Source organism: Saccostrea echinata, unplaced genomic scaffold (assembly GCF_033153115.1).
Source record: "Saccostrea echinata isolate AGI-Se365-2 ecotype Australia unplaced genomic scaffold, CSIRO_AGI_Sech_v1 ptg000052l, whole genome shotgun sequence".
Classification (NCBI taxonomy): domain Eukaryota; kingdom Metazoa; phylum Mollusca; class Bivalvia; order Ostreida; family Ostreidae; genus Saccostrea; species Saccostrea echinata.
In genome coordinates, this window is record NW_026889801.1 from 12,701,547 (window position 1) to 12,716,040 (window position 14,494).

The window sequence follows — 14,494 nt, forward strand, 5'->3', positions numbered from 1 at the left end:
AGGTAAGTTATTTTTTTTTAATTTCAAATTCTTCATTGGGGTTACCTGGAATCATTTTAAACCTGTCAGACTAAAGATTGCATAAATGTATTAAAACGCGCATAACCTATTAATAATCCTATGGAATTCTGGAATTGGACAGCTTTCCGTTTTTTCACAGTAGATTTTCTGAGGAAAGCCGTATAAGAAAGCACTATGGTGTTCCTGCTTGCATACTTAAGCATTCATATTATTATAAACAAAGTTTATACAAAATCATTTAATCTGTCGATGCCATTGTGTTAAGTCCATTTGTTTGGTCAAAAAAAGAAAATGAAAATATCTTCTTCTTTTGTAATTAGTGCAATCACAAAAGAGACTCTTTCAAGTACAGCTCTAGACACATGTACACAAATTGCAAGGAAAAAAAAATACAAAATAAGCATGCAGTTATACGATGTAATGATGATAAAATAGGGATTCATATAATGTAAGTTTTATGTACCCAGTGCATGAATTAAAAGGTCATATTTGCCTAGTCTTAACCTGGGGGGGGGGGGGGTCTTGGTCGCAGCAAGGCCTCATGTACAGCCTTGGATTTATCCTGGACCCATTGGAGGCCTTCGGATCCTGACCTATACTGTCCACCCCTTTTTTAGCTGCAGAACTGTAGCGTTATAATTTTACATTTTAGTCTTTGACCATAACGCTACAGATCCCGTAATGCAAAGAAAGTGCAATTTACAGCGCAAGATTTTCTGCGCATGTTTTGGGGATGTATTTAATTTCTCCACTTTCCAGCATTGGTCAGTCAACTTTACCTTCCATGCCTTAATTCTAGACATATTCTATAACCCGGTCTAAAGTGTAAATAGCTATAACGCTACAGTTCTACAGCTACCCCTTTTAAGGTATCCCTGGATCCGATTTAGTAGTTATTATCTTCTTTTAGCCTACATGCAATTTTTAGGTAAAGAAATTTAATAAAGAATAAAATTCGTAGACTTTTTTTTTTATTTTGGGAAACATTCGAAAGTTCGGAAAAATTCAAAGAAACGGGATAAATTTGTGTTCTATATATTGCTGCGATCAAGCCCCCCCCCCCCCCGATAACTTAATGTTCAAATAACTTTTCAATACAAAAAGAAGAAAAAAAATGTTATACAAGAATTTTCCATATTTTCTTATTATTTCAGATCAAACGTTTGTAAGAATGGGGTGTTCAAACAGTACTGAAAAAAGACCATATGACAAGAATAAATCAAAAAGCCCAAAACATCTACCTGAGATTAAAATAACAGAGACTGACTCAGACAGACACTCGATTAAATCATCGTCGTCGTCTTCTTCTTCTTCCTCTTCTTCGTCGTCTTCCGGTTCCCATAAGGCATCAAAACCAAGGAAACCCAGAAAGCACAGGAGGTCTAAGAAAGTTCGAAAAAATTCAAAGAAACGGGATAAAATAGAATGCGAGGACAAAGGCAGTGATAAGGCATCTTTAGATATTCAACAAAATGATGAACCTATCATTTGTGTTGCAAATCCGGAAGAGCCGATTTTAATGATATGCCCAGCGCCGGAAGAAGAAGTTGAAATACGCGTAACAGAGGAAGTGGAAATTATACCGGAAGATAATTCAAAGGAAATCACACAACCGGAACCTGAGACCGACAAAACTCATGAAAAACCAACCGAGACAAATGAAGAATCGACACAAGAAAATGGGCAAAATGAGACTTCTGATGTAGAATAGATACATAGAATAAACTTTGAAGTTACATTTTTTTTTTTTTTCGTATACACGATGATTAAAATTATGTTTTTGATTATGTTTTAAACAATAAAATGCTTTCTTTGGTTGTTAGTACGGGAATTAATGTCGCAGCTGTTGCAAAAAAAAAAACATAACCCGCGTAAGCGGGTTATGTAATTTTTTTCTGCAATAGCTGCGACGTTAATTCCCGTACTAACCACCAAAGAAAGACATTTTATTGTATATATTTATATCTGTATAAATAATCATTTAAAGTAAGATTAAAAAGATTAATTATTGTATTATTGATATGTACATCATAGTACGTTTCATTGATGGAACAGCCACTGATCAAGAAATCTGTACAGGTGATATGCCTTGTGTTGTTCATGATCTGATAAACGGCAATGGTTTTCTTGAGAAATAAAGGAGAAAATATTCAGTGGATGTAAATATTTGATAATAAACTTTTTTTTTTCAAGAACAGTTTGAGGAATATTGACCGTGAAGAACAAAATTTCATTAATGCTTTCATGTTTATGTACTAGATATTTACATGCACCTTAAATAAAACATATCTTCTCCGGGCACAATTTTCACCAATCTTATTAAAAAAAAATATTCATACAGTCATGCTATGGCATTTCGGTTTCTGGTTAAATAATCTCTATCCACGAGATCATTGAAAATTGACAATGATTGAAGTCCCTTTTCATTTCTGAATGGTCACGCTGTTGTTTTACCACAAGTCTGCGACACAATGATTGTTACGACGCACTTAATCGGAAAAAATACGCACTTTGAATTTTTTTTTCAAAGTGCGTTAAATGGACCAAGTTAACGCACTTTGAAAAAAAACCTTTTCATTTTAGCGCGTTAACATCGACAATATAAACGCACTATGAAAAAAAAATATGCACGCGGCTTGGTCAATTTTCGTTCAAATTTTACGAATGATAAATAATTATTTGAACCTGGTTGGATAGTTTTAAAGATTTTTAGGGGTTATCTTGTTCCCAGTAGGTTCTCTTAAATGTTAGAAAAAAGAAATGGTCTTCTAGAAATAATGGAAGATTGATTGTTTTAAAGCACAATTTCGTTTTCTTTTAAATTTATTTTATCCAGTCTGTAATAAGTTCGGTAGATGTAGGTGTCAATAAGTGACTTAAAGCATCCTTTTCTCCTCGTTCACTAATAAATCTTTCTAAAAAAAATCTTATAAACAAAAGCTATGCAGTCAGATTAAATTACTTCATCTGTAATTTGATATCATAAAATGCATGGGTCTTGGGGCGCCTTGAGGTGAGCCCTGCATGGAGACTCGATTATGGATTATAGAGACTTTGCAAGGCAAAAATAAAGACAGCTCAGTAGAAAATTTTTCTATTTCTTGTCATGTCTTTGCTAGTGATGAGAATTCATAAAACTAAGATTCAGTTTTAAGGTCTTTTGAATTAAAGACTAGGGGACATGTAGTTAAGCCCCCAAGAAGACCTTGCCATGCAAGAATATAGATCTAGAAATGACACCTTTTATTAACACCCTTTTGCCCGGTAAAATCCTTTCTCTCTCTCCCCCCCCCTAAAAAAAAACAGAACCATAATCATGCACGTACTTTACTAGGGAGGATCCCCCCCCCCCCAAATCCGCTGTATTTTTTTTTTTTAAGTTTAAAATTGAAATTTCTTTTCCAAGAGTTGTACTGACACTAAATCATATTAATCACAAACTATGATATCAGTATCTCGATCATCAATATTCCGCGGAATATATACATGTATATATATTTATCATGAATATATTTTTTTTTTACCATCAATTTCTCAAACCCCCGGATATCTCGATGTCTTTTCCTCATTCCACGACATAACGAGGTTTGACTGTATTTGTATAAAAAAAAAGGGGGGGTTAAAATATATTACAGAGGAAATTATTATAAAACATGCCCTTGCACATGTTAATGACATTAATTGATATATACATGTAAATATCCCTTAATTTGTTGATTTTTTTTTCAGAAATAAAGAGAGAAAAAAAATGTTTTCCGACAGGAATTAATGTTCGTCACACCACATCGGAACTGAATATGTTTATACAGTCTGTATACATGTACACATTGCGTATAACTCTCAGAACCCGGTGCTGCATGACCATGGCATCAATAGCTAAATTGGTTGGGAAAGTGGCGCTTATTACAGGTTTGTCAGACTGCTATATTTTAGGACAATTTTCAGTAGAGTCAATTTATATGTATACTAAGCAGACCGCCGGATAACTTGAATGTGTACATGTATTTAACAAAATAAAAGTACACCGCGTCGCTTCCAGTGGCATAGGGATCTCCTTCACTGTGTTACTTGGTCATATAAAGAGCTAGCTCGACACTTTTTGTATAGATGTAGATTCAAGTTTTTTTCACCACAAGTTTTTTACTGTAAAAAGAGTTTTTCATTTATGAAATATACGGCCTATTATTTTGAGACCTGCATACGTATGACCCCAATTTTTTTTTTCTCAACTTAGACGTATACATGTGGTTAAATCCAAAATAAAGATATGGGAAAAGAAATGAAGGCAAACAATGTTTAATTGAAACTCAAGAAACTTTTTAGAACAAAATTTGCATGTGTACATTGAAGCATTTCTCTTAATAAAACAAATCTGTAAACAGGGCATGAAAAAACGAAAGTAGAAAAAAGATCAAGAGTTTTCTCTCTTTCCATTCATTTTAAAATACCCCCCCCCCCAAAAAAAAACACACACACACAATAAAAAAATACATTTTTTTTTTCAAGTGTATTATTTAAACTTCTTTTGTTTTGGCTTAGATGATAACATGGTAAATGTCTGCATATATTTTCTTTTTAAAATTCATTTATTTTTTTTCTTTCTTTTTTCCAAAAAGTATATATTTGGAACAATCCTCATTTTTGGAATGCTTTTTTTGTTTGTTTGTTTGTTTGTTTTTTGTTTGTTTGTTTTGTTTTGTTTTGTTTTGTTTTTTTGTACATGTGATCACAAACATGAAAGCAGGGGATAGATAATACTGACAATTTTTATTTAAATGCTTTTTCTATGGCCTTGTTTCACAAAAAAATAATTGCAAAATGTTATGTATCATATACATGTATAATTGGATTATTAACTCAGTAACCAAATTCTTCATATTTACATCAGAATCACAATTTTATCAATATAAAGAATAAAATAATTTGCAAAAGTAGAATTTTATTGGTTTTACTTAGTGTAAGTTAATATTTTGTAAAATGTGAACCAATCCTGTTTGTTATCATATCATTATCATATTGTAACCCCCCCCCCCCCAGCAAAAAAAAAAAAGAAAGAAGGAAAGAAATAAAAACAAATTAGGACACACACAAACAACAACAAGACACAATCACATAAAAAAAAAAAAAACAAAACAAAAAAAACCCACTAGTACTGTAAAATTAAATATTTGCTTTCCAGGGGCCAGTTCTGGTATTGGTGCAGGGACAGCTATCTTGTTTTGTAAACTGGGAGCGGAGGTTGCCATTACTGGCAGAAATGTAGAAAATTTGTCCAAAACAGCAGCTGAGTGTGAGAAAGGAAATGGAAAGAAGGTATTTGTAAGATTAAAGTTCAGGTCTAAACGGTTTACCGACATGTATACGCCAGCCTGGGTAATTTTAAGCTAAAAAAATTTTTGCATGAATTTCAATAATAGGAAAATTCTGCCTTAAGTTAAAAGAAATTCATGTACCGATACATTTTACAAGTAGAGGACTGAGTTAGAGTTAAAAATTTTACTCTCACCCCACTTTATAATCATTATAAATTTGATTGTATACAGGTAATTTTGTGGATTTTGATGCATTTTCATTTTAAAAAAATATTAGGGATAGTCAAGGGACATGCTAAGACATTCATATCCTACTGGAGAGAAAATATTGACTTTCATTAATTACATCAAGGGTATATTCTTTTCCTTTCAGCCATTTACCCTTTCTGGCAATTTGAACGATGAAGATTTTGTGAAACAGCTTGTTGATGAAACAATTAAGCATTATGGAAAACTGGACATTCTGGTATGTGAAACATACAACTTGGAAGATTTGGTAAAATACAGCTTCAATTTTTTTGGTTAGAAAGAACAAACACTAATCTTATAAAGAAAGCTTATGGTCATAGGGAAACAGGAATTCTGTAGAAGACTTAATTTTTACTATGTTTCTTATATATAAAGAATCTAGATAGAGGAATATAATAAAAGTGGAAAAATACTTTTTTTTTTGTTTGAACATTAGGTTAATAATGCAGGAATAGTAAAACCAGGAACAATAGAAACAACATCGCTAGAGCAGTATGATGAGGTCATGAACATCAATGTCAGGTGGGTTTTTTTTCTGAAGATAAGTACTACATTGTTTTTGCATTAAGTTAATCTTTTTTTTTCTTATAAACAGTCTGTATGCAATTAATTTTCTTGATTTTGTTTTCAGATCTATTTATCATTTGACTATGCTTGCAGTTCCTCATCTCATTAAAACAAAAGGAAACATTGTGAATGTATCCAGTGTGAATGGAATTCAATCAGTAAGTGGTTATAAAATAATAATATAACTTTAAACTGTGTACATCATGCTTTATATTATGAACTCTAAACCCTTAACTCTTAATCTTGTTAAAAAAAATTTCTGCTTTTTAGGACACTGTTATGTTCCATGAGCCTCTTTTTAATTATTAAAGTCTGTGCATTATGTTCACTGTGTTTATTATTTACAATCAATTTTTTTTAAACAGAGACAGCCTATTGGCAAAAAGGTTGATATTACAGGGCTTTCTACAATCTTGCTTTCAAATAGTCAGCTTTTTGAGAATTCTGTAGTCTTTCTAATGACCTTATTTGCAAATACATCCTAATATCATTGGGTCCTATTTTTTCTGACATGTTTCATACATGTACTTGTGTTTTATATTAATTTGGACCAAGAATTGCTGTGTTTACCCTTTATAGGGCTCATGGCAGGCATGAGCAGTCAACAGGGGATGCTCACTCCTCCTAGAAACTTTATCATACCTCTTGTTCTTCCAGTTTTGCAGTTTGTTATTTTCTAATCACCTTTTTCATTCAATAAAAATTGATATTTCAGGTTTATGGAGTTCTAGCATATTGCGTGTCAAAAAGTGCTTTAGACCAATTTACAAGATGCACAGCCATAGGTCAGTATTTCATTTCATCAAAGGTACATGTAAATTGACTGCAGATCTTAGGTATTTTGCATATATTATCATATATTTTGTTTCCATATTTCGGCTAGTGCTTTTGAGGTTGCCAGACTGCATTTTATACACAGTTTTATAATGTAGCTATTGGAGTGTAAAAGGGTTCATATGATAATTGAATTTGTAAAAGTCTGTAATTTTAAAAAAAAAAACCACAATGTCTGGAGACACAATATGTTGGCATCTTATTTGAAATTCTGATATTTCAGAGTTGGCTCCAAAACAGGTCAGAGTCAACAGTGTTAAGTAATTATATACATTTTCAATTTTTTCTATATGTACATGATGTATAAGCTGTAGACTAATCAACTTTAAGCTTTATTTTTGCTATAGTTTTGCATGTTGTGTTGTTTTTGAGGTTTTATCTCAAAAGAATATGGGATATATATAGTAATGGCTTGCTTAGTGTCTGTGTTGAATTAGCTCACCTGTGCCAAACTTTCAATGAATTTATTGCATTTAAAATTACTATACTTCAATTGCATGAAGGAAAATAATTAACCCAGTTGATCATATTTTAAGTATAATTATTTTTTTTTAAAGTTTATTAATTAATCATTCTTTGAAATGATTCATGGTTTTCTTTAATCAAAAAAAAAATGTTTTGCAGTCCTGGAGTGATTATCACGGAGATCCACAAAAGAGGGGGAATGGATGAGGAGGTTTACCAGAAGGTAAAACGTCCATTTAATTCTGATTCAACTCATGGAGTTACAATAAAAAAAAACTACACATTTGCATAATAGAAAACTGGTCAAATTGTTGGAAAATTTTTGTACTACAATACTCAGATTTTTTCCAAAACGATGGCTGTTTTCATCAAAGTGTATGTAAGGTATTCTTTAAAGTTTCATATGCAAGCCAAGATATTGTGAAGTGTCTGCAATATTTATTTTTAGATAATTGTGACACTTTTGTTAGTTGAATATTTTAACATTCAACTATCTAATTGTAGTTTCTAGAGCACTGTAAAACTACACATGCCTTAGGACGGCCAGGCCACGTGATTGAGGCTGCTAATGCCATTGCCTTTCTGGCCTCAGACAGCGCTTCCTTTATCACGGGAGTAATGTTGCCAGTAGATGGTGGAAAACACAGACTTGTGGATCATATGCCGACAAAGTAAAAACACAGAAATTTTGAGAATTACCAGTGCTGTGATATGAATGTTTTAATCAGGACTTATTTCTGTATATATATATATATATATGTAGGACTCCAAAGTCCGATGGTCTGCGCATGTAATATAAACAGGAGAAAGTCATGTATTGCCCTATATAATGTGAAGAATGTCAACCCAAAAGAAGGTCATGGTGACCTACATGTACTTCTGAATGTCATCCATTTATTTTCAAATGTCAGATTCATATTGTGAGGCCTATTATTATCAAACATAATTGTAAAATTTACAAATGTCTGCAATATGTAGAGCAAGAGCAACTGAGATGAAGGCATGAAGTAGAACTGGTACAGAAGGCATGCCCAATACTTCTCCTTGTCATATGGTGTTCAACTGTTCATGGCACAAAAATTCCCTGTTATCATAGTTCAAAGAAATACAATAATCACACACATTCAATTTATTTGTTTGCTTGGCGAAGTGGTGAGGTATATCTTTCCAAAAGTAGGTCATGGTCATCCATTTTTGTAATCTTTTGGGCATTTATTGTGATATATTGTGCTTATTATATATATTTTGCATACTCTGACGAAGATAAGTATTGAGAGTTGATGTGTCAGGGCTTTCAGATGTCTCATTAAGAAGGAAAGGCATAATTACTTTTTTTTTTGTGGATTTTTATAATATTTACCAGTAGTTGTCAAAACGTATTTTGTACTCTTATGTCAGGAGTCATCATTTTTTTTTAAGTTGATGCATGTATTGGTGTTAATGTTCTATGTTAATTTTATGAAATAAATACTATTATAATACAGTCTTAAATCATCAGTTCTCACCAGTTGATAAATCTGGATACCCGGTATATATGTCAACCCAAATTTCAGCCATTGATCTACTTTTGAAGCCATACATACGAGGGTTGTTCCAGAAATATGCGAACATTTTCAATATCTTTTGTTTCACTAATAGTATAAAATTAAAATTGGCATACATCATGGTCAAGATTTGTTGAATAACGGTTCAAAATTTCAATGAAAAATCTTTATAAATAACATTTCCCTCTCAGGTAAACAAATCTTGCAAATCAGTTGTCGGTGCAGCACTGAAGACAACAAAACATAGCTCGTGGTATGATATTTTACCTCGTGACCTTGATCTTGAAGTTTGATGTTTTTCAGAAGCAGACACACAAACTAGACAAATTCAATATGCCACCCAATTTACTCAGACACAGAAAGCGGGGACCACAATATTTTGAATTTGCTTGAAGTTTTTTGAAATTTTGAATAATTTTTTCTTTGATTCGCCTTTTTTTTTATTGAAAAATAATGATATCCCTGCCCATTACCTGTAAAAAAAAAGTTACGGCCCCATAACTAGAAGACATGAAAAAAATCCTTATTCCCATGCATTTTCATGACCGAAACAACCATTGAGGCAACTGATGCAAATGCCTAACTATTTGAGTTTTTTTTTAAGTAAAAACTTTAATTATTTGTGTCATTGTACTTAATCAATACTTTTAAACATTATAAGATCCAGTTTCCGAATATCAATCATCTCGCTAGGTTCTTGATTATTTCGATATTTATTCAGGATATATGTGTTATCATTTGCGGGCACATGTATGTGTGTGTGTGTGTGTGTGCATGGGGGGGGGGGGGTGTTAATTAGTTAGGACCCTCTATATACATGTATCTTTCCGGACATTGACAAATTAAGGTCAGACGACACGTTACTCAATTATATGTTTTGTATACCTTGGTATTATATCAAAAATTATTCATAATTGTCATTCTCTTGTGATTTCTTAATTGTTTTCAATATGTTTTAAAAAATAAGTGCACCAGAAATTGTAACATTGGCAATTCAAAAGATTACCTATATGGATTATATAGGAAATATCACCCTCTGGTATCTTGCCCAAATGCCTGGTAAGGTACCTCAATTTTTGGTGAGGAAAAATGTTTAAGTAGCAATACTTCAATGACAAATTCTTGGGAAAAATTATATATTTTTGAGGAATGTGTCGTCTGACCTTAAACCGTATGAAGGTGTTAATTTTTAGTTTATATGTCATTTTCAACATGGGGTACCATGCAGTCATTTACAAACAGGAATGAACAGAAATCACTGTTGTTTACTGTTCAAAATGGGAATAAATATGCATATAAATTGTTTAATTAATATATCCAGGCGTAAATAAATAGAAAGAATGTTTTCATTTATTACAAATTGAATAATACTCAGTAGATTTAGATTCATTTTGTATCTGTTCTAAAGGTAGTTTACTCTAACTGCATAAAAATACTACAGAATTTATAGTGTGCAGTGTATGGAGGGTCATAATTAACATCGTTTACACGGCCTTTATAAGTCATTTTAAAATGTGAAAACTTGAAAATTAAGTCTTTAATTTTGTAAAACCTACGAGCTTCTAGGGCTCAACCCTCCATACGCAGTTCCCCCATTAGGGCGATGCCATGGACCACCGTCTGGGTACTTGTGCAATCTCCAGATACCTTGACTTACTGAAAAATTATGCCTATATAGTTACGGTCTTGTACTTATTTTAATTTCCAATTAAAAATCAGTAAACGATACAGTTAACTTGCCCTTAATAGGCATGATATATCTATGTGCGTGTTAAATTTATTATCAAATTTCTTCCGAAAATCAGTTTTTATTATTAATTGGGGATTTACCTTGATAATAATTTATAGGTTTTATATATTTCTAAATCATTCAAAGTTACGCAATCTAATTAAAATTAGATGTTCCGAATCCGCTATCGCTTCTCAAACATTAGATGCTTGAGAAGGGTACAAGTGAATTCGGCACCTGGTGAATTCGGCACCTAAAGAAAAAGTGAATTCGGCACTAGGTGAATTCGGCACCTGGTGAATTCGGCATCAGAATCTGGTGAATTCGGCATCAGAATCTAGTTAATTCGGCACCCATTTGTGTTAATTCGGCAACTGTGTAATTATTGTGTGATTTGTTAACATTTTTCATGTGTTTTACTAGTTGATTAGTAGAATTGCTTTTGCAGACAAGTGTTTTGATTTGATTTTTTATTTATTCATTTATTTTTGTTTACTAATAAAGTCGTTTTTAAACTATTTCAAGTATAATAAGTAAAAGTTCGCATATGTGGAAACATTAATTCCGCTCCTCTAAGCATAAAAAATACTGTTAGTTGTGACCTTTTCATTAATGAAAATTTGAATTGAAACGTACAACATTGAATTATCAATGCATCTATACTGTAATATCTCCCAGTCTCGATAATTTTTTGGGGGGGGTATAGAACTGTGAAAGCTAAAAAAAACATAGTACATATTAATTATCTTTAATGGAGAATTTTAGACTTCTAGTTGTTGTCTTTATTTTCTTGATTTGTATTTAAAAAAAAATATGCATCTGAAGAAACACAGATCTTGATTTTTGTAACATGCATATTTTAGTGGTAAATAGAAGAAAAAAATTAAGTGTATATTAAGAATTACGCGTTGTTCCCTGCTTTAACAAAAATGTATATATCCAAGTTTTGAAATGAAAATGGTTGTCCATAATAATTGTATTATTCAGAATTGCTATAACGTAATTTTTTTTATGCGAGCGTGTTGAAGTACCGGTACATAAAGCGAAAAACTGGATGCATTGTCAAACAACGAATTTTTGACCAAGTAGGACATAATATTATTTCTCAAGTGGATAATTTTAGCAAATGTCCTTCTTTCAGATATTTAATCGAGCTCATAATTCACAATTTATTTACAGACCATACCAACAAAATTGTCTCACTCAAAAAAAATAACTCTAATAACTACGTGTATAATCCAGGAATGCTTTTGCATTTAAGAGAAAAAAAATATCTAGTTTGAGACAACAATAATTAACATTAATATAAATCTTTATGCGAGAATTTCAAAACTTATATTGTTGAAAATTAACTTCTGTACATACACCCCCCCCCTTCCCAAAATTTTAACTAAATAATTAGTGCTATACCAAAAATCCTTGTATATTTTACTTCATAACAAACTTATAAGGTACTTATTAATTATTTTAGTTATCCCTACAGCAATTAGTTGGCGTTAGAGAATTTTATCATCTAATTACAATGTTCAACATTCAGTAATAAAATATCGATGGTCATTTAACACGTGTGTTGCATCATATTTACAACCTTAATTACACGACCTCCTGTAGATTCCTAACAAGCCTTCTGCTCTAAAAAGAATCTTTATTGTACTGGAGTTGTTCTATCAATTTCTTTTCATATTAACTAATCAAGTAAAAATATAGAACATGGCGCAGTAAACAAATCAAAATCAAAATGAATGTTAACTTTTACAGTCATTTCCGTATCATGTACACAAGGACGGTAATGACATATATTTTTGTACGGTTATAAAATTTCATACAAACATAAAATTTAAAGCCATATACTGTATGGCGTATTTTTGGTAAGTTTAGATAATCAAAATTAAAAAGATCTTTCTATTTGTTTTTACATTTATTTTACTTTATTCAAGTTCAAAATGTCACGAAAACGGAAGTTTACTCGAAGCTATGTATATATGCTGTAATTGGATCCTCATTTGAACAATTAGTATTTTTTAACGTAACTTTTTCATTTCCATGCACGAAATTTGAAAGTAAGATTAGATTACTTTTAATTAAATGTCTGTAATATTTATTTGAGTGAAGTATCTTTGAGCAGCTTTCCTTCAATGAACAATTCCATTTAGTACTATCTTACTACTAATCTTAAGCTTCTTTTATTTTTTATTTTTTCATTACAATAGGAGATACTACCCATGAATCTTATGTTTCCGAAATATTCTATGCTAGCCAATTCAATACAACCACATCATAACGGAATGTATAGATTTTAATAATCTCATTTTCAAACTTCACTATTGTATTTATTACTTAATTAATGTCTTGTAATAACAACTCGATTTAAATTTGTTACGGAAACGAGTTCCTCATCTGGACGGGTGGATACTGCACGCACCTTGAATAAAACTTAAAACGACCTATAATTATTAAACACCTTTCAGGAGTTTTATAGTGACTTGATATCTACAATTCAAAATTTCAAAATTCAGGATATTCGAAAAATGACCCTAAGTCCTGCACTCTATACCTAAAAAGTTTCTGCATATTGTACTGTAAGAAGCAAGTCTTTTTTTTTTTTTTTTACGAAATTCCTGCTTGAACGAGTGTGAACGGGGCTTAAGTTCTGATGTGACAAAACTACAGATGTGTTTTCTTTGAATATTTTTGAAGCTGGGCAAATTATTTTGAGAAATAGAAGAAACAAAGGAAAAGGAGAAGTGGGTTGACCAACATCATGAATTAAAAGGCGGGCTTTTTTTTCACGTGAAAGTTATATTATCACTGTTTAAATGCTCAATAAATGCTACATTTTTGACACCTTTGTAAACTGTAATAAGAAACACACACGGACAAAAATCAAAGAAAAATGTTTGATGAAGATATTATTTAAAACATTTTAAAAAGTATATGTTAGTATTTACATTGTATAATATTCTTTATAATTCATAAACGGGTGCCGAATTAACCAGATGCCGAGTATACCGGGTGCCGAGTTAACTAGGTACCGAATATACCAGTGCCGAATTCACTTTACTGGGTGCCGAATTCACCATGTGCCGAGTTTACCAAGTGCCGAATTGACTAGAATTCCTTGAGAAGCGGTAGCGGATTCGGGACATCTGTTGAGAAGCGGTAGCGGATTCGGAACATCTAATTTTAATTAGATTGAAAATTACAGACCCAATGACTTTGATAATATTTACATGTTTTTAACTTATATAATGATGTATTTTGAAAAACAAACGAATAATTTGATTCGCAATGCAGGTTTGTCTTTTAAGAATGCTTGCATTAACTACATATTGAGTAATATACTGTCGATTTCAATTTATTTCATTTTAGATATAAAGGCATATAACTCCATGAAAATACCATAGAATCAGAGCTCTTGTGCAGTGTGCAGAGAGTTCTAAAGCAACGAATGAATACTATTTGAAATGTGTTGAAAATATGAAAAGGTCAATATAAGATTCGAGGAACTCTGGTAGATTTCCTTTTATAAAATAACCAATGCCATGATATGAACTAATGACAATACAGGATGAATTTGATAGTTTTTGTTTCCTGGTTATAACTTGAATTTCCTTTCACCAAAAGGTAAACATTCAAATATAGTCAACAGCACGACAAACAAAGCTATGAATTTATCTATCATGGAAAACAGAACAAACAACTTCGAAGATATTGAATATTGGAATTCATATTTCAGACATAAACTTATTCCTACAGGAGTACTTTTAGCCATA

General features: G+C 31.7%; 1 protein-coding gene across 1 annotated transcript; it reads left to right on the forward strand.

Moving 5' to 3' along the window:
* The first annotated feature begins 3,862 nt into the window (after positions 1 to 3,862).
* Positions 3,863 to 14,164, forward strand: LOC133203911 (3-oxoacyl-[acyl-carrier-protein] reductase FabG-like). Its single transcript, XM_061339707.1, has 10 exons — positions 3,863 to 3,930; positions 5,201 to 5,334; positions 5,707 to 5,799; positions 6,019 to 6,104; positions 6,214 to 6,307; positions 6,865 to 6,934; positions 7,207 to 7,243; positions 7,608 to 7,671; positions 7,953 to 8,119; positions 14,091 to 14,164. The coding sequence occupies exons 1-10, from the start codon at positions 3,879 to 3,881 to the stop codon at positions 14,104 to 14,106; spliced, it is 813 nt and encodes a 270-aa protein (XP_061195691.1). The 5' UTR covers positions 3,863 to 3,878; the 3' UTR covers positions 14,107 to 14,164.
* The last annotated feature ends 330 nt before the right edge of the window (positions 14,165 to 14,494 follow it).